Genomic DNA, 22,937 nt, shown 5'->3' with positions numbered 1-22,937 from the left:
GGATCATTCATTGTCTTATTCAGGATAGTGTCCCCTCACTCAGTTCAGTTCATATTAGGAATTCCTTTGAGTCATTTCCCTACATTACTTTCTAAAGCATTTGCTAAGGAGGAATATGAACACAGCGGTTTAAGTTTAAAGCAGGTTTTGAGGAACTTGCATGTTGTGATAATTCAGTCAACCAATGTGGAAAAGAAAAAACATGCCATCATTTCTTTACTGATCCGGTTTATACCTGTGCATAGTATTCTCTGAAGAAATGCTCCTTATTCCCAGTAACTGGCTGAAAGAAGGCAGACAGCCTCTTTAGATCTGCTGGCTGTATATTGATTAGTGTGAATCCAACATGAAGAAAGTGGCATCATTATATACAGTATAAACGGTAACCTCTAAGCTCTAAGCTCTTTGGTCAATTCTATAGAGGCATCACTATACATTCCAGTTCATTCCATAACCACTATTAAAACTGAATGAGTCTGAAGAAAAAAAGTTTATTTTTAGAGTATTTATTTTGAGAATAGCTTGCATGCTACATTATTTGGATTTTCTGTAAAATGTTGCATCCTGCATTCAACAAGCACAGATCACTTCTTACCTACCCTGATCCCCACAAGACTAGACATGGACCCAAGGGGAGGTGGCTGTTTATTTTGCCAGGAGTCATCTAAAGATTGTATGGTGTTCAACACAAAACCCAACAGTAACAAATCCAACCTGAACAGCATATATAGGTCACACTTTGATGGATACACAACGGTTGGCATTGGGAGACAGTTCTGGTCCATGTTTAAAAATGTCCATTTAAAACTGAGTTCTTGGATCTGCAATCACTTAAAGGCACAAAAAGAGTAAAAGTAATGTAATCTCTCTTACCCTGGCATCACACAACAATGTTAAAAATAACTGATTTGCAATACCCATCTTCTTTTCAGGAGATCTGCAGGATCATACAAGTATAAATGTATGGTAATTGTCCCAAGACTGATGATTTCACAAACCCTCCTCTGCTGCCCTTCCCAGCTCAAGATAAAAAAGGAAAAGACATGTAAACACATTGATTTGTTTGAAATGTTTTCAACAGCCTCAATTTGATTACTTACCACCATTATGTACCAGACCTGATATCAGCCAACACCAGTAAAGTACAGGAAAATACAGTGTTGTATGTGCAAAGTCAACTTAAGCTGTATTTTTTTCCATGTAATCTAATGTTAAGAACACAAACACACACTTACATGCATAGGATGATTTCAACTCTTAAATCTATAGTGACAGCTGAACTCAACAATTTATGTTTCCTGTGTGTTTAACATTCAGTAGAACAATAGATGATAAGTCGTTTTATATACGGTGATTCTCATTTTTCTTTATAAAAGTGTAATTTCTTCATGTCATTTGAAGACAAGCACTCCATGTATATACATATACTTTACAACTGCAGACTTTTGTATTTAAAAAACAAAAACAAATGGGAATTTCCTCCAATCAAGTTGCGCTTCTGGTGCAAGGAGTGCTGCCTCAGTCCTCTGACATCCACATTAATCCACATTAATAAGCGGATATTTTGTTTGTTTTCCCCCCTCACTCATCATAGTCATTAGGCCAACAGTACTACGCTCAACACACAACCGACTCCGTTCACAGTATTTTGTCACCTGCTCACAATTCGTTCTAGTTCTTTGTGGAATGTCAAGCCTCCAGCAAATACTCTGGGTCCATAGTCCCTGTGCTCAAGGTCCCCCACCTCTCCATTTACACTCCTGTGTCTTTATTTGTGTCCTTGATCAGTCCAGCTTGCGTGCGCCCAGTTTGAGTGGACCTTTAACAGCTTTGCGCTCTGCTCGTTTCGCTTCCAACTCTTTCCTCCTCTCCTCCCGTTTCTTTTTGGACAGCTCAGCCTTACTGAGACCTGGTTAACAATAAAAAAGAAAAAAGAAAAAGAACAGTTCAATGCACAATCATAGAAGTAAGTTCCTAAGTGGTTATTTCTCAAGAATATTTTGGCCTAAGTGTTAAATTTAAGTCCATTTCTCAGCCCATAAAGGTTCAAGTTTTGGGCGATGGGGCCATGTGAGATACTTACCCTGGTTCCCATCCACTGACTCCCAACTCTCCTCGTTTCCCCAGTCTCCTGTTGCCTCTGCACTCCAACCGTCTCCAGCCTGACGAGGGGAAGACACCTGTTACTTTCATCTTCACGTTTCATCCTATTCTCTGTAGTTTATATCTATGAAACACTAATCCTATCTGTCCATCTGTCTCCCCTCAGCCCTCACCGTGGTGGCAGCTGTGCTTCTCTGGGACACGCTGGCAAACAGATCATTCTGTCCAGCTCCCTTAGCTGCATTGCTGCTGTCCCAGTTATAATCGCTGGCTAACCGCACCCCTTCAGGCAGGGGGAGCGTTGAAGTTGTCATGGTTGTGTCCGTGTCCTCCTCCGCCCAGTCATTACCCCATCCCTCCTCGCCTGCAGAGCTCTGACCCTGTCCTTCCTTCTCATTAGACCAGCTGTCATCTGCATCCCAGCCTGAGCTGCTCCAATCAGAGCTCTGCTTCTTCACCGCCACGGAGGAGAACGACCCGCCCACCTAGATAATGAAGAGAATATACAAATCAAAGTTCGACAAAAAGCTAAAATTCAATACAGAGAACTCCAACTTCAAAGCTTTTAATCATTATAAGCTCTTATTGGCAGGAACACTGTCGCACAAAAATACCCTGCACACTGTTGATCACCTGACACTCAACTAATTTATCAACATTAATGTGGCCAAAAAAACAATTATGAACTTATAAATGAAGGTTGATTAAGCAGTTATAATTGATCAACACTGTATGTTATCTTAATTTTCAGAAAGTACAAAGAAATTCATATTTTTTGCTTTTAATTCTGGGACATTCCTGGGAATGTCATGACATTTTCATAACCTATTTCAGCTACGTTTTAAAAGGGACACTTCACCCATTTACATGAAGCTGTGTATCATTAGAAACATGGTAGTAGTGTTGAATGGTCATGAATCCAGCCCTCATTTTGCCCTGAGACGAGAAAAATGTGTTTTTCTTTGCCTGGAAGTTTTCTTCATGTGATGCAATATGACGCTTTTTGCATCACATGAAGAAAACTTCCAGGCCTTTTTCTCGTCTCAGGGCAAAATGAGGGCTGGATTCATGACCATTCAACACTACTACCATGTTTCTAATGATACAAAGCTTCATGCAAATGGGTGAAGTATCCCTTTAAACTCTACAATTTTCAAATAAAAGTAATAGTAGGAATCATTAAAAGTCACTATTTGTGGCATTGATATCAGCTTTGTTTCTTACATTAGGAATTAAGTAAGTATGGAATAAAAGTGTATAATTTTGTAGACGTTGCTCATACTCCTCTGTCACTGGCTTTCTTTTTGGATGGAGCTGTCCCTGACCAGTCAGAGTTCCAGTCCTCTGGCTCATTGAGTGCTTTCTCTGGCTCCTATGTGAGAAAGAGGACATGCATAAAAATGAAAAGGAAAATAAATCAAACAACACAATTACACATGCAATCATGTATCTAAACTACTTTCTGGTTGATCAAAAGTAAAATCCTACCTCCAAACTTCCCCAGTCCTCGTCTTCCCAGCGGTCTCCTTTTGAATCTCCATCTTTGTCCGTTAACTCAAGAGTTTCTGATTGGCTGGCACCCCGAGAGGTAGCATTGTGAGCCGCAGAGGTTGGTGGAGTTTTTTCTTCAGAACCTTGGTGACAAAATGAACACAGTGCTTCAGGACCTATGAAAGGAGAACCCTACATTTGTATTCATAACAGTTCCATTATAAGTCTTAGGAGACATTTTTTTAATATGTAAAAGTATTTTAGGGCTCGAGATTTAACCGTCAGTACTCAAGTTGTGGGTGAAAACAAATCAGACGTGATAACCCTACCAGCTGCAGGTGCTCCATCAGTGTCACTTGTAGGGCTAGTGGCGTCTGTAGCCCCACTGCCCTCAGGTCCTGTGCCCCCCTCCGGCCCTGGAGCATTGCGGATCAGCTTGGAAGTGATGGAGGACATGCCAGTCACAGCCCAGCCGGCCCAGGAGGAAGAGGCCCCTGCAGGCTGAGCACATGATGCCACGTCCTTTTCTGGAATGAGCAAAGATAAACCTCTAAACTAAGCGACTGAATGAGGTACAAAAACCAATCCATTTTGTACATTGGTGTGTTTTCACAGGATTTATGATGTTTATTTCACATACCTATATCAGCCAGCTTGGAAGGGTCTTCTGAAACAATCTCCAGCTTGGAAAGAAAACTCTTGATGGCTTTAAAAGCCTGTCAGAGGGAAAGGAGAGAGTGGATATCTTTGCAGAAATCAGGGCATTGAAATAAATACTGAGACTGAATCTCACTCTTAAAATGAATTAGTACATTAATAACTTCATAATACTAGTGAGGAACATAACTTTGCTGCTCAAAATTGAAAACTAAAGACTCTTGAAATAGCTTCATTTATTATTCAGTAACCGGAAAACAAAAAGGCAAAAACCCAGTTTTCCTTGTTTTCACAAGTCACATGTACCTGGTCCCTGACGCTCTTATCAGGGTCAACAGTAATGGCACAGAGAGTGGGCAGGATGCGCGCTGCGATCTCTGTGATGCTGTAGAAGTTGTGTGTGGCAGCAAAACCCAGTACTCCTGCAGAGCGGGAGGCTGGGAATGGGTCTTTCGTAGCTCGGGAGAAGGCAGAAATCAGAACACGTTGGCGAGTCTGTAAACAGATGGATGACAAAGTTCTTCTATTTAAACAGAACATGACTGGACTCTGGATGAAGTATTCGTTGGTTGTTGTACTTTACCCCAGCATTGAGGTAGGAGGCGATCTTGCCGAGGCAGACCGTGGTGTTACATCGGATAGGACCTTGCTCGTCTCTGGCCTGCAGTCGGGCAAAGTGCCGCATCAATTCTTGGTTCAGGTTTGTCTCATTTAATTTGGGTGCCAGCAGCAACATAGACTGGAGGAAAAGAAGATGAAGAGAAGAGTCATCACAGCGACATCCAGTACACCTCAAATATAAACAAAAACACCTCCTGGATTGTGGTTAAGGGTCCAACTGACCTTAACAGTCTGTTCTCTGATGGCAGGGTTTGTGTCTGTGAAGCCGTGAACAACATGAGGGAAAATCTGGGAGTTCACAGCAGCCTCGTTCAGATATTGAATGAACTGCTCCATCTGTGACAGGGGAAAAAAAATGTGTCAGTCAAATAAATTGCATGAAGCTACAGCACAGGCTTAACAAGGCAACAATCTATTATAATGTACTTCTACTTCTTTTCATGTTCCTAACCCATTTATTCTGCCTTTTTTTTTCTCCAAAAAATATACAGTATTTTGTGGCTTTAATGTCTTTATTCAAAATGACAGTGGCTGGAAACAGTAAGAAATATGGGTGGATGACATGTGGGAAAGAAGCCTCCAAGCGGACGGGACTTGAACCATGGCCGTCTGCTTGGAGGATTACAGTCTCTATAACATGGGGCACGATTTAATGGCTAGAACACCGGATGACCCGCTGTGTTTTTAAAGATTTATTTTTGGGCTCTGTATGCCTTTATAAGAGAAACAAGAGAGGGAATACAGTCAGACATTGAGGAGAGAGAGAGAGAGACTGTAGAACGAAGTGCTAGAAAGAGATGAAAGGCCGTTCATACCTGCTGCAGCAGCCGTATCCTCATGGCTCTGTCTGTGGAGGAAAACATCTTCACAATGACAGGGATGATCTTCTGTTGGTACTCTTCTGCTGACAGGAACTTTCCAACCTGGCAGACAAACAGCAAAATGAAATCAAGAAGAGGCAGAGGGAGCCTGAAATTAATAGTACACAAAGATCCTAAAACCAATAAAAGCAGGTCTTTTCCTGTAAAGATTCAGCTGAGCTTTACATCATACAACATCTACTATACTTTAAGGAATTGGAGAAGCTGTAGTATCGGAGGTATCCTGTCCGTATTCAATGAGGGGTAACAATAACGCGTGAAGGTAAGGCTTCACCTTAAAGAGTGGCGTGAGGACTACGGCGCCTGCGTTGCCAAACTCAAAGGCGGTGAGCAGCTGAGGCAGGACCTTGTGTTTACAAAAGTCCTCAGGGAAGGAGTCGAGATTCTCACTTAGATCCTGAAAGAACTGTTGCTTCTCAGCTGGCTCCTTGATCTGGAGAGAAATAAAATGTTAAACATCATTTAATTACAACCCATGGTTTCTTTCTAATGGTACTTGCTGGCATTGGCATCATCACATTAAACAGAGTTCCACACAGGATCCCAAAGGAACCTGAAGAGACCTTATTGGTGAAGTATGTTTAAAGCGCTGTAGCAGCCTGTATGTGACGCAATGCACCTGTATCTCCTCCAGGAAAAGGTTACTCTCCACAAAGCTGTTGCTGAGGAATCCTCCCGGGGCTCTGGAGTTCTGGAGAAAGCGGGCTGGGTTGGGTCGAGCTCGAGGGTTAGCTCCTACCAGCTCACAGTAATGAGGCACCAGAACCTTGGGGATCTGACGGCACAAAGAGGACACAAAAGAGGGAGGCCGACTGTCAAAAAACACTACGACTTTGGGCGAACACTGAACTGCTGGTTCAAATCATTGTGAATCATTCAAGGTCAGTCAAGTTCTTTAGGACAATGGTTCTTTCTTATTTTATTAAAGAGCAGCACTATGTCAATACTTACTGTGTATTCAATTCAAATAGTGTTTTTTTAATTTAACTGACATTTTCATATTCATTAAAAACCTACAAAAACAACCTGAATTACATTTAGAGTGCTGAAGTGAAACTTTGTATTGGCATTACAATAGCGCAGTCATTGCAGAAAAAGAACAATGGATGTATTGTACCTTTCCCAGTGAGCGGAGGGAGGACGTGCGAGGTAGTGGCCCGTTGAACACCTCCCAGATCAGGCAGCCGAGTCGCCAAACCTCCCCGGCCCTGCAAGCAACACGCTCACACTTCAGCACTTCAAGTTTCAAACAAAAAGCAAATAAAAAAATATGCTGATCAGCTGTTCATCAGTCAGGCTCTTCTATTTTATTCAATCATTTCACAGCGCTGTAACCGTCTGCTTGTGGTTGGTTTGCCGAGTTGCTTTTAATGCAGGTGAAACAAAAAAATATCTGATTATTGATGACAGAAAATCGTGCTGTTGCATGTTATGATCACTCTCTCTCTCTGGAAGCTTTGACGCTTGCTGCCCGTTGGACACTGATTTGAATTAATACATGATTCACAAGAACTCGCACGTCGGGCAGAGTGGGGCTATGCACAAGGGGAGAGGACTTAGTGAATTAACAACAGAGTGTGTGTGTGGGGGGGTCTGTCATCATAGTGTTGGACTCTTTGTACACCATCTTGGATTTTGCACCTTTCATGAATCAGATCTAGCCTCCGAAGACTTGAAAAAGCAAATCAGGAAACCTTCAGGGCGTGTTATCCTAAAATGAGAACACTTGGGGAAAACTGTTTTACACTCATCTCTCACCATTTTTCTCCACTGCTATTGGGCGTCTCAGGAGGGTCGTATTTCTCCATGTCTGGGTAAACAGCCTTGGGGGCAGGGAGCGAGACCCCACTCGGGTCGCCCTGCTCAGGGGCCACATGGTCAAGGGCCCCGAGCTTCCATTCTCCGGCTCGATCCACAAAAACAGACCATACACCCAAGTTGTTGTGCAGCAGGTGGCAGTCGTTGACCAGGAAACTTAAAGCTTTCTGGGAGAGATTGAGAAAAATTTACAGAACAGGTGGCAAAACCATTGGCTCCCATCAGATTATCACATGGCTTAACCTAGGATAGGATAGGATAGGATATAACTTTATTGATCCCCAATGGGGAAATTCGGGCGTTACAGCAGCAGCAGCAGTGCAGAATCAAAAACAAAAGTCAAAATCGAATAAAAAAGTAACAACATAAGCATAAATACAATCCAGGTAGTAATGGGGGGATATATACAGAGGACTATAGCACGGTGGACTCAGCAGGGCAATGGAAAAGATATTAATAATACTGTGCAGTGAATGGCATGTTAAAGTGACCAGTGAAAGAATTTAAAGTGGCATTGTGATCAGAGGGTTATGTAAACAGTATTGACTGTTATAAGCATAATAAATATAGTGCAGTTTGACTGGAGTATAGATATATAGTTATAATAATATAAGAGTGTATTGTAATAATGTAATATATAATATAGATAGTATAGTATAGATATAATATAATAATAAAGGTAACATAAAAACATTCTAATAATAATATTGTATACTATATATAAAGAGAATATATATAAATAAATACAGGCTAGCTCCTGCTGTTGTACAGCCTGATTGCTGTGGGGACGAATGAGCGTCTGAAGCGTTCTGTTTTGCTCCTGGGGGGGAGGAGGCGTTGGCTGAAGGAGCTGCTCATCTCCCACAGCTCGTCATGGAGAGGGTGAGAGGAGTTATCCAGGATGGATATGATTTTGTCCTTCATCCTCCTCTCAGCCACTGTCTCCAGAGTCTCCAGTTCCAGACCAACGACAGAGCGGGCCTTCTTAACCAGTTTATTAATCCTGTTTGCCTCACCAGCCTTGATGCCCCCCCACCAGCACACCACAGCAAAGAAAAGTGTGCTGGCCACCACAGACTGGTAGAAGGCCTTGAGGAGTCTGTCGCAGACACTGAAAGACCTGAGTCTCCTCAGGAAGAACAGCCTGCTCTGTCCTTTCCTGAAGATGACTTCAGTGTTATGGGACCAGTCCAGCTTGTTGTTAATGTGAACCCCAAGGTACTTGTAGGAGTCCACCCTCTCCACTTCCTCCCCCTGAATGATGACTGGGGCAGGGGGGCACCTCTTCCTCCTGTAGTCCACTACCACCTCCTTTGTTTTGGCGATGTTGAGCTTCAGATGGTTGTTGTTGCACCATGTGACGAAGCTCTCGATCAGACCTCTGTACTCGTCCTCGTTGCCATCAGTGATGCGGCCCACGATGGAGGAGTCGTCAGAAAACTTTTGGAGGTGGCAGGAACCAGAGTTAAACCTGAAGTCTGAGGTGAAGAGAGTGAACAGAAAGGGTGCCAGAACAGTTCCTTGGGGTACTCCAGTGTTGCTCATCACCACATCAGAGACACAGCCGTCCACTCGGACGTACTGTGGTCGGCCAGTGAGGTAGTTGTAGATCCAGGCTGTGGTGTCAGGGTGCAGATGAATATCCAGCAGTTTTTCCCTCAGGAGGCCGGGCTGGATGGTATTAAAAGCACTGGAGAAGTCAAAGAACATGACTCTCACAGTGCTTCCCTGCTTCTCCAGGTGTGACAGGGCTTTATGGGTCAGGAAGATGATGGCATCCTCCACGCCGATGAGCCGCTGGTAAGCAAACTGCAGTGGATCTATGAAAGCAGTGAGCAGGGTCTTTAGCTGCTGGAGAACCAGCCTCTCAAATGTCTTCATGACATGTGACGTGAGTGCCACAGGCCTGTAGTCATTAAGAGAGCTGGGACGACCAGTCTTAGGAACTGGTACAATGCAGGAGGTCTTCCACAGGTCAGGCACCAACATCAGCCTGAGGGAGAGGTTGAAGAGGTGCCGAAAGATTCCTGCGAGCTGCCTAGCACACACCTTGAGGATCCTGGGGCTGATGTTGTCTGGTCCACTGGCTTTTGTTATGCAGAGCTTGGAGAACTGTCGTTGTACCTGGCTCGTAGTGAGAGTGAGAGTGGGGGGAGGGTGTGGGGGACTGTTCTTTGTTTCCGGAAGTAGGGAGCTGGGGGGTGGGGGGGGTGGAGTGGGACTGTCCTTTGAAGCTGCTGGTGAGAAGCTGAGAGAGGGGAAGGTAGTACGGTCGTTGATGGGGGGGCAAGCCGAGTCACCAACAGAGGTGCGAATGGCAGTTGGAGTGATGGTTGAAGACCCAGACCCACTGTCTGAGCTCACCGGGGTGGGGGTTGAGTCAAACCTATTGAAAAATAGGTTCAGCTCAGCAGCAAAAACTGGGTCTCCTTCAGCTTTGGTCACAGGCTTGCTGTAACCAGTCATCTGCTTCATGCCATTCCACACCTCCTTTGAGTTGTTCTGGCCCATCTTGGCCTCAATCTTCTCCTTGTAGCTGTTCTTGGCCTCCCTTAGCTTCTTCTTTAGAATCTTTTGGACAGCCCTGAGCTCCTCCCGGTCTTTAGCCATGAAGGCCCTCTTCTTGCTGTTAAGAAGGCCTTTGATGTCTTTGTTGATCCATGGTTTGTTGTTGGAGAAGCAGCGAACCTTCTTAGTAGGGACTATGGTATCCTCACAAAACCGGATGTAATCTGTAATGCAGTGAGTGAGTCCTTCAATGTCATCACCGTGTTCCTCCTGAAACAATTCCCAGTCTGTGACATTAAAACACTCCTGCAGGGCCTCCTCAGAGTCTTTAGACCAAACCTTCACAGTCATCTTTCTGGCCACCTGTTGTTTCACCAGGGGCCTGTAGGTGGTATCAAGGTGGATGAGGTTGTGGTCTGATTCCCCGAGGGGTGGGAGGGAAGAAGAGCTGTATGCTCCCTTCACGTTGGCATACAGCAGGTCTATGGTTTTATTCCCTCTTGTAGCGCAGTTTACATACTGTTTAAAGTTCGTCAGTACAGAGGAGAGAGTGACATGATTAAAGTCCCCGCTGATCAGTATGAGGGCACTGGGATGCTGTGTTTGTAGCCCCGCGATCACAGTGTGTATGACGTCACTCGCGCTCGCAGCTACAGCTGATGGTGGGATGTAGACAGCAACAATGATGGCATATGAGAACTCACGTGGTAGGTAATACGGGCGTAATCCTACCGCTAAAAGTTCAGCGTCGGGAGTGCAGACCCGTTCCTTCACAGTTATATGCCTGGGATTACACCATTTAGAGTTAACAAAGACAGCAAGGCCTCCTCCTCTCTTCTTACCGCTCTGTCTCCCCCGGTCCGCTCGTACCAGCGTGAAGCCGGCCAGGTCGATGAGACTGTCCGGTATATTCCCATGTAGCCATGTCTCCGTGAAGCAAAGCAGGCTGCTCTCCCTGTAGACCCGCTGGCTGTTTATTAAAGCTGTGAGTTCGTCCGCTTTGTTTGCGAGTGACCGGACATTCCCCATAATGATCGACGGCAGAAAAGGTTTAAATTTACGGACTCTCTCGATCCTCTCTCTTCTCCTCTCCTTGACTTTAGTGCCGGCTTTCCTCCCCCGGCGTACCCCTCTCCATAAGTCCTCAGGGATGCGTGAGGTTGGGACACCGGCTCCATGCCTGAGGCGCAGTAGTTCCTCACGACTGTACGTGATCATTCCGGCAAGAAGAGAAAAAAGTCCCGAAAAAAGTACCGTACTTCACTTAGTGATGCTGCAACTAAAACGCTGCAGTAGTGCAGGCAATATGCCCAAAAATAATACAAAAAATAACAACAATAATAACAGTTTTATAACAATATAAGGAAAGAAGAGTCGGAGCTGCTGTAACAGGCTGCCGACTCTCTCAGCGCCCGGAAGGATAACCTTGACTACTTACCACTATCTGATGCAGTCCCCAGGAAACTTCCAGGTCACCAGCTCCACCTTTCTCTGCCTGGGCCTTCAGGTGGACTGAAAGGGGCGTCACCTGCTCAGTCACCAGGTACAGGCTTTTCTCTGTCTGTGAAATGCACACATGTATTCAAATGAAAACTGATGAAGTTAAATGTAAATTGATGTTTGGATAAATGGTGTTTTTTCTGCATAATAAGTCAAATGAAAAGGTAAGAACATATCAAAGAAGAACACTAAAATGTACACTAATACATCCTCATTATTAGTATTTGACATATAATCACCTGTTTAGTATCCACAGTATTGTTTGTTTTATTTATACATTTAAACAAAGTTTAATCTTCCAAACTAGTTTGGTGTGAACCCGTACAGCAGAGCCTTGAATATAAAGGGATTCATTTAAATAATAAACTGTAGCGATGGCTTCCTGGAAGATTCAAGGCCACAGGATGTTTGACAAACAGCTTCACAAATATGCAACTTACATGGATGAGCAGGATGAGTCAATCAAGTATACAAAAGCAGTTACAATATAACCGACTATTATCCACAACCATATACATCACACAAATCTAATAAAACTGTATGTTTTACACAACAACTTTTCCACAATAACATCAAAAGGACTACAGAGGCATAATCACTCACCTCTACCTGAACGTAAACATGCAGGGGGAAAAATGACGAGGATGAGACAAATGGTCATTCACATGTATTAAAATAAAGCAAGCACAGTGGACTTGTTTCTAAAAGTTACAAAACACGGCAGTGTGTGGAGACCCAACATTTGTGCAAATCACTCACAAAGAAGGCCATACCTCCAAACCGTCAACATAAGCCAGGATGTTGGGATGCCTGAGGGTCTTCATCCGTTTGAATGCAGCCTTGGCCAGCTGGGTCTGCTGCTCTGATCCCTGTGCTACCTCGTACACAAACACCGACACTGGCTCTCCATTTGTCTGACAAAACAAAGTGGAAATTAGTGGCAATTGACATTTAAAACATTTTCATACTAACAATGTAGGCTTTGCGATTAAAACCAAACACAAAAAAACGTCATATGTCTGCGTCCTTTTTTACAGAAACTGCAGTAAACATGAGTAAAACGGGAACATGGTGCTGATGTGGCCCTTCAGTGTTGATGATAAATTCATGTTGACCTGCTCGAAGATAACAAAGGGAGTTGTGATAAGTGATGTAGAGTACACCTCAAATAGTGAAGGACGGACCCTTTATTAGCGTCACCAAACTTGAGCTTGAAAACTATGCCGATTACACTTGTTAAGAGCACTAAAACAGGGTGACGTGGCGAGAAATACGTGTCTGCTGCGGGGTAAACAAAGCCCGAGCTCCTTAGTTAGCACAAACTTTAACTAAAATAAACCTGCACTGACACTGAACCTGGCACATGGATGAGAAGATGACTGAAAACAATGCCATCTGAGGTGTTCGATGAACCACCAGATATTGTGTTAAAGGCTGAAACATTAGCTAGCCAGCCGGCTAAGTGAAGGGCCTCCGAGCCCGCTAACAGTGACCGTAGCCCGGGCTGCCTCTCCTCACCTTTCGCTTCCCCCGGTGAAGGCTCCATATCCCGGATTCCTCCTGCGAGTCCGGCAGGATTTCATATGCAAAGTCTTTGACAGGATCCCTGGCAAAAAAGGACCACATCTCCTGTTGCCTCCACACCTCATCAAATACACACGATGGGGAAGATAAACAGTCTGCTAGGTGAGGCTGGTTAGCAAGTGGCACCAATGTAAAATGGCTCGGTGTAAACTTTGCTTCTGCATACAATGGTTCCGCTAATACAAAGTCAATATATATTAAATATGCATACTGCTTGAATTGTTACAAAGTGACTTTACGAAATTATGTTCAAGCCTGTCTAATGTTGGATACATTTATTGAGGTAATAGAAAAAGCCCGAGGATTAAGCCAAGCCAACATCAAACAAAGATAGTTAATATGAACCCAAAAATAACCTAAAATACTCCTAATGTTGTTCTCAAAATATTATAAATTCATGTCTACTGAATGAATACAAACACGGGCTTAACAGAGCAAGATATATGTTCTGCTCCATGCAGAGTTTACTGTATATTAATGCATACAAAACAGACTGTACAGATGCTAAAGATGGACCTGCCCCCTCTGAACCCCCACTTCATGTTGTACTCTTTACTTTTATTTCCTTGAGATTGTTTTGAAATGATTTTTACCATGAGAATTTTTTTTTAAATAGATTTTATTGATTTTTATCAAAAAAAAAGAAAAAAAAGAATGAACAAACAAGTGCTCTCTGTATTCACAAACAGAGGTCTGTCCTTACCTCAAAAAGTTATATACATAACACACACATACACATAAATCCTGAACAAAATATAAGAATAATAAATAATAAAATAAACAAGACAATAAAAGGGTGGAAGATATTCCTAAAAAAAAATAAGTAAATGAAATAAAAACAGAGACAAAATTTAATTTTAAATACCTAAATAAAACACCTAAAATATCAGTACAAGAAAAGTATACTAAGAGATAGTCAAACAGGATCAAAGAGAAAGCAGAGACTGGCACTGACAAATGTATTAACATAAATCATCCCGTGGAAGTATTCCAGTCTAAAGCTCATCTCCCCTTATGTACGGTGTCCTGGAGGGGTGGGGGTAAGGATCTCACAAAGACAGAACATGTTCCCTCAAATAAATGATCAACTTTCATTCGTGAGGTAAGTCTTTCTAAGGGTAAAACTTTATACATTTCTTGGTACTATTGTGTGACAGTTGGAGGTTTGTCACAAATCCAGTGCTTTAAAATTCATATTTTACCAGAAACAGAAGTTTGTTACAGTCTAAAATCTGTTCTGCTCAGAGATGTTTTTGAAGGCAAGCTTAATATGAACAGGACAGAGTCTTTTGTAACTTTCTGAGCTATATTGCAAAACTTTGCAATCAAAGGACACTCCCAGAAGCAGTGAATGTATGTCCCAACAGACAGACAACAAAGGGGAGAGGTCCAGTTATCAACCTTGTTAACAATGAGAATATTTTAAACAATAAACCATTGACTCTCCAACAAGTGACGATACCATAAGTAAGACTTTTGGTGAGGGGGGCCCTCCGTATCTCTTTGGACCCCCAAAAGACCCTACTTGCATCAGGTTGGTTTTAAAAACTGGAGAAAAAGTTATTTTTATACATGTTTCCAAGTTAAGTCCCACTGTGGGGCTACATAGCAACAGAATCTGGGTGGTTAGGTGACTATTTTTAAGTGTTCTAGTGGAGAGATCGCCAGAATGGCCACACATGGTAAAGCAGGATTTAGGATCTGTAGATCAGAGTGAATCTCACTAAACTATTACTGTAGTCAAAAAATACACAATTAAAGAAGTTATACATTTGAGGTTCTAATCCTGGCCTATATCATTTGCTTATTAAATGCACTTAAGAGTCAAGATCCTAAACGTGACCCTTTTGAACAGCGAGGACTGCCACATTTCCAGTCACGCACAGCTAAATAGAACATTTTGTCAGATATTTGGCAAATCTTCGGATACATTCCTTACCAAAAGATTTCTTCACAAATGTGATAAGTGTGTTAGACCCACATAAAAATATTCTCGAAAATGCTTTCCATTACAAAATACAAAAGTTAAATGCTAAACACAACTACAGTTGTAAAGTAGTATTTATGCTGAGTTGAAAGTGATAGAAAACCAAACAGTCCCTTTGATTACACTAATGTAAAGCTATATTTACATTAATTGTGATTGAATCTGCAGAATTATCTTTTTCATGTTAGGTGCACTAATTTCATTACTTCACATTTCTAAGCATTTACATTTTAAATCAATGCTCCACCCCTAACTCAAAGTAACAGGTCATAAACCCCAGATTATAACACGGGCACTTAGATTTTCAAGTGCGAACAAAGAAATTCAAAAGTTGACCAACAAAGGATAGTTTTATTGAACCAGTACAATTTCATTAAAGTCAAAATCAATGGTACATAAAACACAAATCAAGCAACTGGTCAGGTACTATGTCAGCAAGTTACAATTTGACCAACAGCTTCCAGTTATATTGGTCATAAGTGCAGAGAGAAAATGTGTACAGCAGAAGCTTCCATAACTCTGGAATGCAAGACTGTTCTCACAAAGTTTGGAGCTGATAATTAACCCCCCACAAAAGGAAAAATAAAAATAAAAAAAATAACTCGTTAACTGACTTTTAGCGAGCCAGTTATGAAATACCTCATCTACATGTCGTGATGTTAATCGTTACCCTCACACAGCGTACAATTTCAAAGCAGACACCGCAGGGAGTTGAACCCCGTTCATGACAAAGTCAGAAGTGCCACCACCAGAGTCTTTTGCTTTTTGTTGTTGCTGTTATTAAGGGTAAAGCAAAACATGGAGGAACAAGACCAAAGGTTTGTTCCCCCAGGAAAAGAAAACCCATTACCACCTGGCTGCTATATTATCCTGTCAGGACATGGACTTTTACTCGTGGTCACGAGGCTGAAACTAGAAGAAACAGAACTGGTTTCCCCAATCCCCAGCATTCCCCAACTACATGGCATTTGTGTATGACTGATGAGACATCATTTAATCCATATTTACAAAGCCAAGATACCAAACCCTGCTGATACCCAAAAGCCGTTTATCCTTTGCAAATCGGCAGGAATCTCGGGCCAAAAACAGAGAAGGCTTGTTCACCAAGGTTACAGCTGTAATAGAAAGACAAACAATTTAAGCCTCCCCACCCCCCTCCCACAAACACCCACAATGAAACCAAGATGAGAAGTTATGCCTGTATGGTTAAAGATTACCAAAACTTCAGTAACATCATTTTTCAAAGCACTCTTCCTCAGTGATGTGCAATCCTTCAAAGCGTACGCGCGTAGACCTGTACCAAGTGATCCCATGATTCCCTGCAGAGCATTACGTCACCTGGCTCAGTATCAAGTTAAGCTGAACGAGATGTCTGAAAGGAAGAGAGAAGAGTGTTGCCCGCCCCCCAAAAAAACCAGACTAAAAGAGTACTGCAATGTTCGACAACTTCATGATCATGTTGTTTCACAAATTGTTATGCAAAGCCGATGTGCATGCAAATATGTTGAGTTAAACATTAAAGCCATGGTATGTTAAAGAAAAAAAAAGAAAAATCAAGGGAACCGAAATTACTTAACTCAGCACCCATGACACTGAAGTGATGCAGAATTAGCGAAACAAGCTTGCAGCTCTTGATCTCAACGTGACTGGATTCTCAGTGTTCCATCACAGGTTAGGCCATCCCAGATGAAATATTAAGATTACGTTTAGGTAATTTGACCTGAGAAACCAAAAGGGGAAAGAAAAAAAGGCACACACAAACACAGAGAGCAGGGCTTCTGCGAAGGACGTTGGAGGGGAGGGGGTTCAGATTTAAGCTCAAGCGCACAGGGGATTGGTACTTCATTCGGGAGCCACACTCATATTCGCTGACAGCTTCCACGGATGGCTTTGCATTCAGAGGCAGGCGAGATCGGAGCAGACAGACGAAAATGATCTGAAACAAAGAGTGATCTACACAACACACCCACCAAACAACACTCAAAGATTCGAGTTCTACTCATCTTATGGTTTAAGATGCAATGCTATAAGGCCATGTGGCCAAAGAGGAATATGCTAGTAAAGCATTATAACTTGTGATTTGAGGTTAACATAAAGCCAGTTCTAAGGTGTAATATTGTCAACTAGAACATTGCAGGAGTTTTTCAACGTCTTACTACATGCTCCAGGTCAGAGGCCTTCACTTGTACTTGAACCAGTCTTGCTCTCTGGTTTCTGTAAAGAGAAGTGGAATACGCCGCAACAATATACCAATGCACACGTTAACTAAGGCAACACATTTGCGCTGCATTTTGAGACTGAATTTAAGCCGTACCATGCACAGCTTTCCTCAGCTGCTTCAAATGTTGGAAAACCGTACAGTTGCACGATTGAACATTAATGATAACCTGCCACCTGCACAGTTGCACAAGGGCGAGCAGCTGAGAACTAATCATTGACAAATCTGTAAACATGTCAAAATAACCTCACTCCACTTGCTCAAACTGTGTGATGGTTGATTGAAGGGGCATGATGACTCCTTTAGTCTTAGGTAGACTGCATTCTTCCTTTGGACTGTTCTGAAAGATCAGAGGCAGACAAGAAAGAAACACCCCTATATCCCCCCACATGGATCAAAGAACTGACTATTGTTATCCTTACGCAAATGCTTTACTGCAGATATCAGAATCAATGAAAGTCCATCAAATCTTCCAGTCACCAAAAGACTCTTGTTAAGAAAGCACAGCAGTGCTATGTATCATATCTACAATCAAGTACAACAAGTTGCCATCATTTCAACAATGAGGACAGTTTTGCCCATTCAAGATACCTCAAGGGCTGATAAGTGTCTGCTTTCCAACACTAGAATTTGATGGATTCAACTTATCTGCCTTCAATTTTCCACTTTGAAAAGATGTCATTCGGGCCTGGGTCACATCCGTGCTCTACAAAACTCCAAGCTTTAATCACACCTGAAAAAGCACAAGAAAAGCTCCCCCACACAAGCCCCCCAAAAAGAAACAAATGCATACCAAAACTGTATTCAATCACAACAAGCTATGCATTTATTATGCAATTACAGAATCCTTTACAGATAGTTCACTCATTGTATTATCAATACAAGGCAATGTAACTAATTGCAAAGGAATTTCAATGGTGTAATTTTAGCCAGAAAATGAATGTTAAGAGAAGTGACACATTTAGTGACCTTACGTGATGCTCGACGCGCAAGGAAACGTGAACATACAATGAGTTAGGAGAGTTCCTGATGTCTTGGGTATTGGAAAGCGCACAGGACACAGCACACTGAAAAATGCAAAGGAAAAAGCCTCCCCACAATTCCCCAACAGCAGTATTCAACTACAGGACAATTAGGAAATTACATTACTGCCTTAGAAAGGACACTGACTCTGAATACGTTTTGTAAAAGTGTGAAGCCATTTTTCAGAAGAATTCAAATACCGCAAGTTTGAATGCGAGGGATTCCATCCATGTGAACCGTAGGACTTGGACTTGACTGTACTTAATCTGGAAGAGTCACAAATACACAACCCAATCCCATCCCCAAAAAAAGCAACTTCAACCTGCATCAGTACAAAATTACAATGATTTCTAGTAAAGAAACTTGTTACCACACTCCCTGAGAAAACAGAGCTTCTTGCTACATCAGAAGACTAGATTTGAAGTTTCTATCCTGCGAGGAAAGTGTCCACTTGAATCTTGAGTGATGCCTATTCAAGCCAGTTTCGGTTGGATAACACGAAGCTGTAAATTCTAGGAAGAGACTGATTAACGACCCACAACCCTCCCCCCCATCAACCAAAATATGTGCAACACCCCATTACAACATGGTCCAAATGAAGAATGAATAAAACATGATCCAATGGACTTATTAAATACAAATACCTTCCTACATCTCCTTAAACTGTAGTGGATTCACATGATCCTGATCCAAAGAATATAGTTAGTATGAAGTGCTCAACTTGTGAAGGGCGGCTAGCACAGGGGATTCTTTCGATGATCCACTTTAGGGGCCAGGCCTGTAAAAAGAAAACTCGGAAACACTTTTTAAATGCCCCCTCGCCCTCCCCTTATCCTACAAATCTTAATTTGCCCCACAATTTATATGATGACTAGATTTAATCTATAGGAGACATCAAAGGGACCGACAAGTTAATGTACTGGATAGTTACACCCACATGTACATTACATGCATTAACTCACTGCTTCGTTTAAGAGGTAGACGTTGCTGATCTGTACCATGGAAGCACTGAAGGGTTGCTGTATACACACATCGGCCGCACAGGAGACCATCCACTCTCACACTCCCAATGCTGAAAACTTCTTTTGGGAAGACCTATGACCAACAAGAGGACTGCCTCTCCTTCCGGCTGGGGGAGGGAACTACTTCTGATTGGAGGGGTAGAGAAGTCCGATAAGATGTTCCTCTCGTCAGCACACTACCAAGGCATTCATCACAGCAGAAACCACCACACATCTCAGCGCACAAGAGGAGTCGCCCGCAGTACAAAACGATTTACACGGCTTGCCTGAAAAAGGAAGAGAAAACTGTGCGAGAAATTGTGCTCTTAAACAGATCCTGAATGTACTACTCAATCTGCATTTGACAGAGGTACCTCTACCCATATACAAACCAACGCCTGCTTTAAACTTGAAGCTAGAAGACACGTTGTGCGCCCTGTCCCACCCTTTCATCACTGGCTGGCTTGCTCTGGAGCTGCTGCCACTGCTTCAGCGTTGGCCTCTCTGCTGCTACCCTGCCCCTTGCCTCTGGCTCCCTCTGGACGACAGCTGCTGCTTCCTGCTCTCTTGGGCCCACTCTGCTTTTCCCCTCCTGCCTGGCTCCACTTTGGTCCTCCCATGCCCTCTGGTCCTGTCCTGCCTGGCTCCACTCTGGTCCTCCCATGCCCTCTGGTCCTGTCCTGCCTGGCTCCACCCTGGTGCTCCACACGTCCCACCGCCTCGCTCCACGCTGGTCCTGTGATCTTCCTCAAATAACTAAGTCCATTCTTCCCCTTGACAACTCAGTCCATTAAAAAAGAAAAAAAAATCTTCCGTCTTCTCTAAGCAATAAAAGGAAAAAAAAAGAAAAGAAAAAGTGACAAGAGCCATAGGTTTCATCTGCAACTGCACTTCCATGAGCCAATGCTACAGCTGTAGTTGAAATACTCTGAAGACTTTGTTCTTCCAATCTTGTTTTAAAAAAATGTTTCCCTTCATGGCCAAATACATTACTGGTACTACAATTGACAAAAAATTTTTTTTTTTTTTAAATCACGCAGAATGCCTGAAGTACAGTACATGACTTGAAAAAAATTTAAGTGCATTAATACATCTGCCCATACACCACTAGACTTTAAAATTATATGACTTGATTGTCTTGATTGCTTCTTTGGTTAAAAATGTTAACTTAACTCATTTTATCCGGGTTCACCATCATTATGCTCGTTAATTATATTTTCAATTTAAATCACAACTCATTGCCTTTCAGTTTATCTTTCATAGGTTATTTTCCCTCTGGAAAATCCATAGCATTGTGGATATAAAGTCACTTCGGTTATTAACTTTCCTGCCTTCTTTTAAGCCTCTTGGTTTCCCTTACTCGGATCTCGCATCTTATGACCGCATTTGAAAGTCCTATAGTTAGTATAGTACATGGGTTTTTTTTTGCAAAAGACTTCCATCAATCAAAGACGAAGGTTAGATACTTGCGGTTCAGTGTAGGATTTTGGCCGCTCCCTTCTCTGACTTTTTTTTTTTTAAACCGACCAATAGAAACGCTCACATTATGCTACGTCACGAAACCCTTCTCGGGCCTACTGCAACTACGAAAATGGAAATAACCGACCTCCTTTTCCTTCATTCTTTAATCGACTGTAACAAAATTAATTCTTTCGGGTTTTTTTTTTTTTTAAATAAGGTAAACCTGTCGTAAGGCTCACAAGAACCGTATTAAGCGTGCCACGTATTTGGAGGTACGTGAGGTCTATATTTGGCTCGCTAACCCTTAGCTAACGACCGTCATCATAGTTGCGGTAAAACGGCCAGTTTTTAACTGAAGGCCCACTGAAACAAAAAAAAGAAAGATATTTCTAACAGGTTTTACTAAAAAGAAAATACTAATAGCTGCGTATAACTCGGTTTCCTACTGTCGAAGCTTTTTCGATAGAGACATAACTTTCATAATACTTCAAATTAACAAAAAGCACGCTATGTACACTAAGTACGCATATCGAAATTCTTATTACATAGTATTACTCGGGAAAAAAAAAAGATTCGTTTAACCTGACCGCCTCGCGTAATGTCGAAATCGAAGAAATGCCGAATGATTTGAAATGGCGTCGCTCGAGTGTATTTATACTGTCTGGGTGATTCGACAACCGCAAAGGGCGTTATTCCTCCGACCAGAAAGTAGTACCTCTATTGAACGATGAAAAAACGCTTACAAATGCTGTGTTCCGCGTTTGAGTCGAGTTCAAAGCAAATTTTTCATAATTAATCCGGATAATAATATGTTACTAAATAATACATAAAATACAGTCTTATTAAATTGGACACGTTCAAACTGTTTACTTAAATACAAAGCACCCTTCATAATGGCGTAAAGGGTTGCTTCAAAGGAAGATACATTATTATACTTAAATTGTGTTTACATCAAAATTTGAATTAGGTGAGTGGAAATATGCTTAACACAGAACAGTGAGTAAAGTGTCTTTAAAGTGCCAGATTCAGTAACATATGACTGAAAAAACAGCTGACGTCACAGACTATCTACGCGGATTCATCTTTACTTGATTGTGATACGGTCTGAGGAACCGGATCAAACTAGAATATAGAACCAGATCTACTTCTCTTTGCCGCAATGAAATGCTGTTAGTGACAAACGAACAATAGAAAACAGCTAACTCATCTTCCCTAACCCGGGTGGCATATGCCCAGAAACGTGTTTTTCTTTTTTCTAGATTGCTCAGTCGTAGCAATCAAATGCTGTCGATGCACTTAATATTGTGTCTTTTAATGTATAATATGTGCAGATATATCCTTTTGTAAAAGCCACATTTGTTTAATTCAGGGCTTCATATCCAATCCAATTCGTGAAATACATTACTGCAGGATATGTGTTGGCGGGCAGAAAGGAGAAGGCCTACGTGATGAAACTAGAACTTTCCAGGGGCAGCCAGTGCCAGGAACAAGAGCTGGAATATTACAACTTCTGAAAGGGCAGAGTGGCAGTGACGCTTTCTCACCAGCAGAGGGGGCAGTGAAGAGTGAAATGTATTTTTATGTCCCTGTGTATCGAACTGGGTTGCAAAATTGATTAGAGCACCCTAGATAAATCTGGGCATCCTCACTTACGTAAGTTTTCAAATTAAAGCTGTATACCATTGATCAACAAGAGCCTAGTGTTGGGCGTTGTTCTTTTGAATGAGTTTATACCCCCTCCCATCCCTCTATGAATTGATCGTTTTGTTGGTTGACATGAGTTGGTGCCACATTTAAAAAAAGTAATCCCTTTATGTGATTAAGATGAAACTTCAAGTGGTTTCACCACCATACAGGCTCATCTTGATCTCTTTGAATTTCAATTGAAGTCACTTTACAGGATATCTCAATTTGCATTGAGTGAGCAGTGTAAAAGGCTGCAGGCTATTTAATTGTAATGATAATTAAGACGTTTTTTATATGGACATGGCAGCTTTATCAATTGGGATTTAGTATAATTATATATTGCCCACAGCATGCTTCAAACCTGGAAAATATATTAGGAAATTTACAAAGGCTTCTTT

The 22,937-nt window shown here is 42.2% G+C and overlaps 1 protein-coding gene and 1 long non-coding RNA gene across 2 annotated transcripts; both read right to left on the bottom strand.

Annotated features, from left to right (window-relative positions):
* Positions 1-490: 490 nt before the first annotated feature.
* Positions 491-13,291, bottom strand: scyl1 (SCY1-like, kinase-like 1). Its single transcript, XM_079352153.1, has 18 exons — positions 13,098-13,291; positions 12,353-12,493; positions 11,518-11,640; positions 7,512-7,738; positions 6,871-6,961; positions 6,373-6,528; positions 6,028-6,186; positions 5,688-5,795; positions 5,095-5,208; positions 4,835-4,990; positions 4,558-4,746; positions 4,235-4,310; positions 3,924-4,121; positions 3,592-3,737; positions 3,386-3,475; positions 2,277-2,588; positions 2,084-2,162; positions 491-1,909 (listed from the first exon to the last, which is right to left on the bottom strand). Exons 1-18 carry the CDS (start codon positions 13,203-13,205, stop codon positions 1,785-1,787), a joined length of 2,598 nt encoding a protein of 865 aa, XP_079208279.1. The 5' UTR covers positions 13,206-13,291; the 3' UTR covers positions 491-1,784.
* A 4,880-nt stretch (positions 13,292-18,171) lies between these two features.
* On the bottom strand, positions 18,172-22,868 carry LOC306828873. Its single transcript, XR_013779802.1, has 2 exons — positions 20,402-22,868; positions 18,172-20,364 (listed from the first exon to the last, which is right to left on the bottom strand). It is a non-coding gene; the product is annotated as an uncharacterized lncRNA (long non-coding RNA).
* Positions 22,869-22,937: the final 69 nt, after the last annotated feature.

Source organism: Symphodus melops (assembly GCF_947650265.1).
Source record: "Symphodus melops genome assembly, chromosome: 9".
Classification (NCBI taxonomy): domain Eukaryota; kingdom Metazoa; phylum Chordata; class Actinopteri; order Labriformes; family Labridae; genus Symphodus; species Symphodus melops.
Note: the sequence above shows the minus strand (reverse complement) of the source record. Positions and strands in the feature narration are given on the sequence as shown.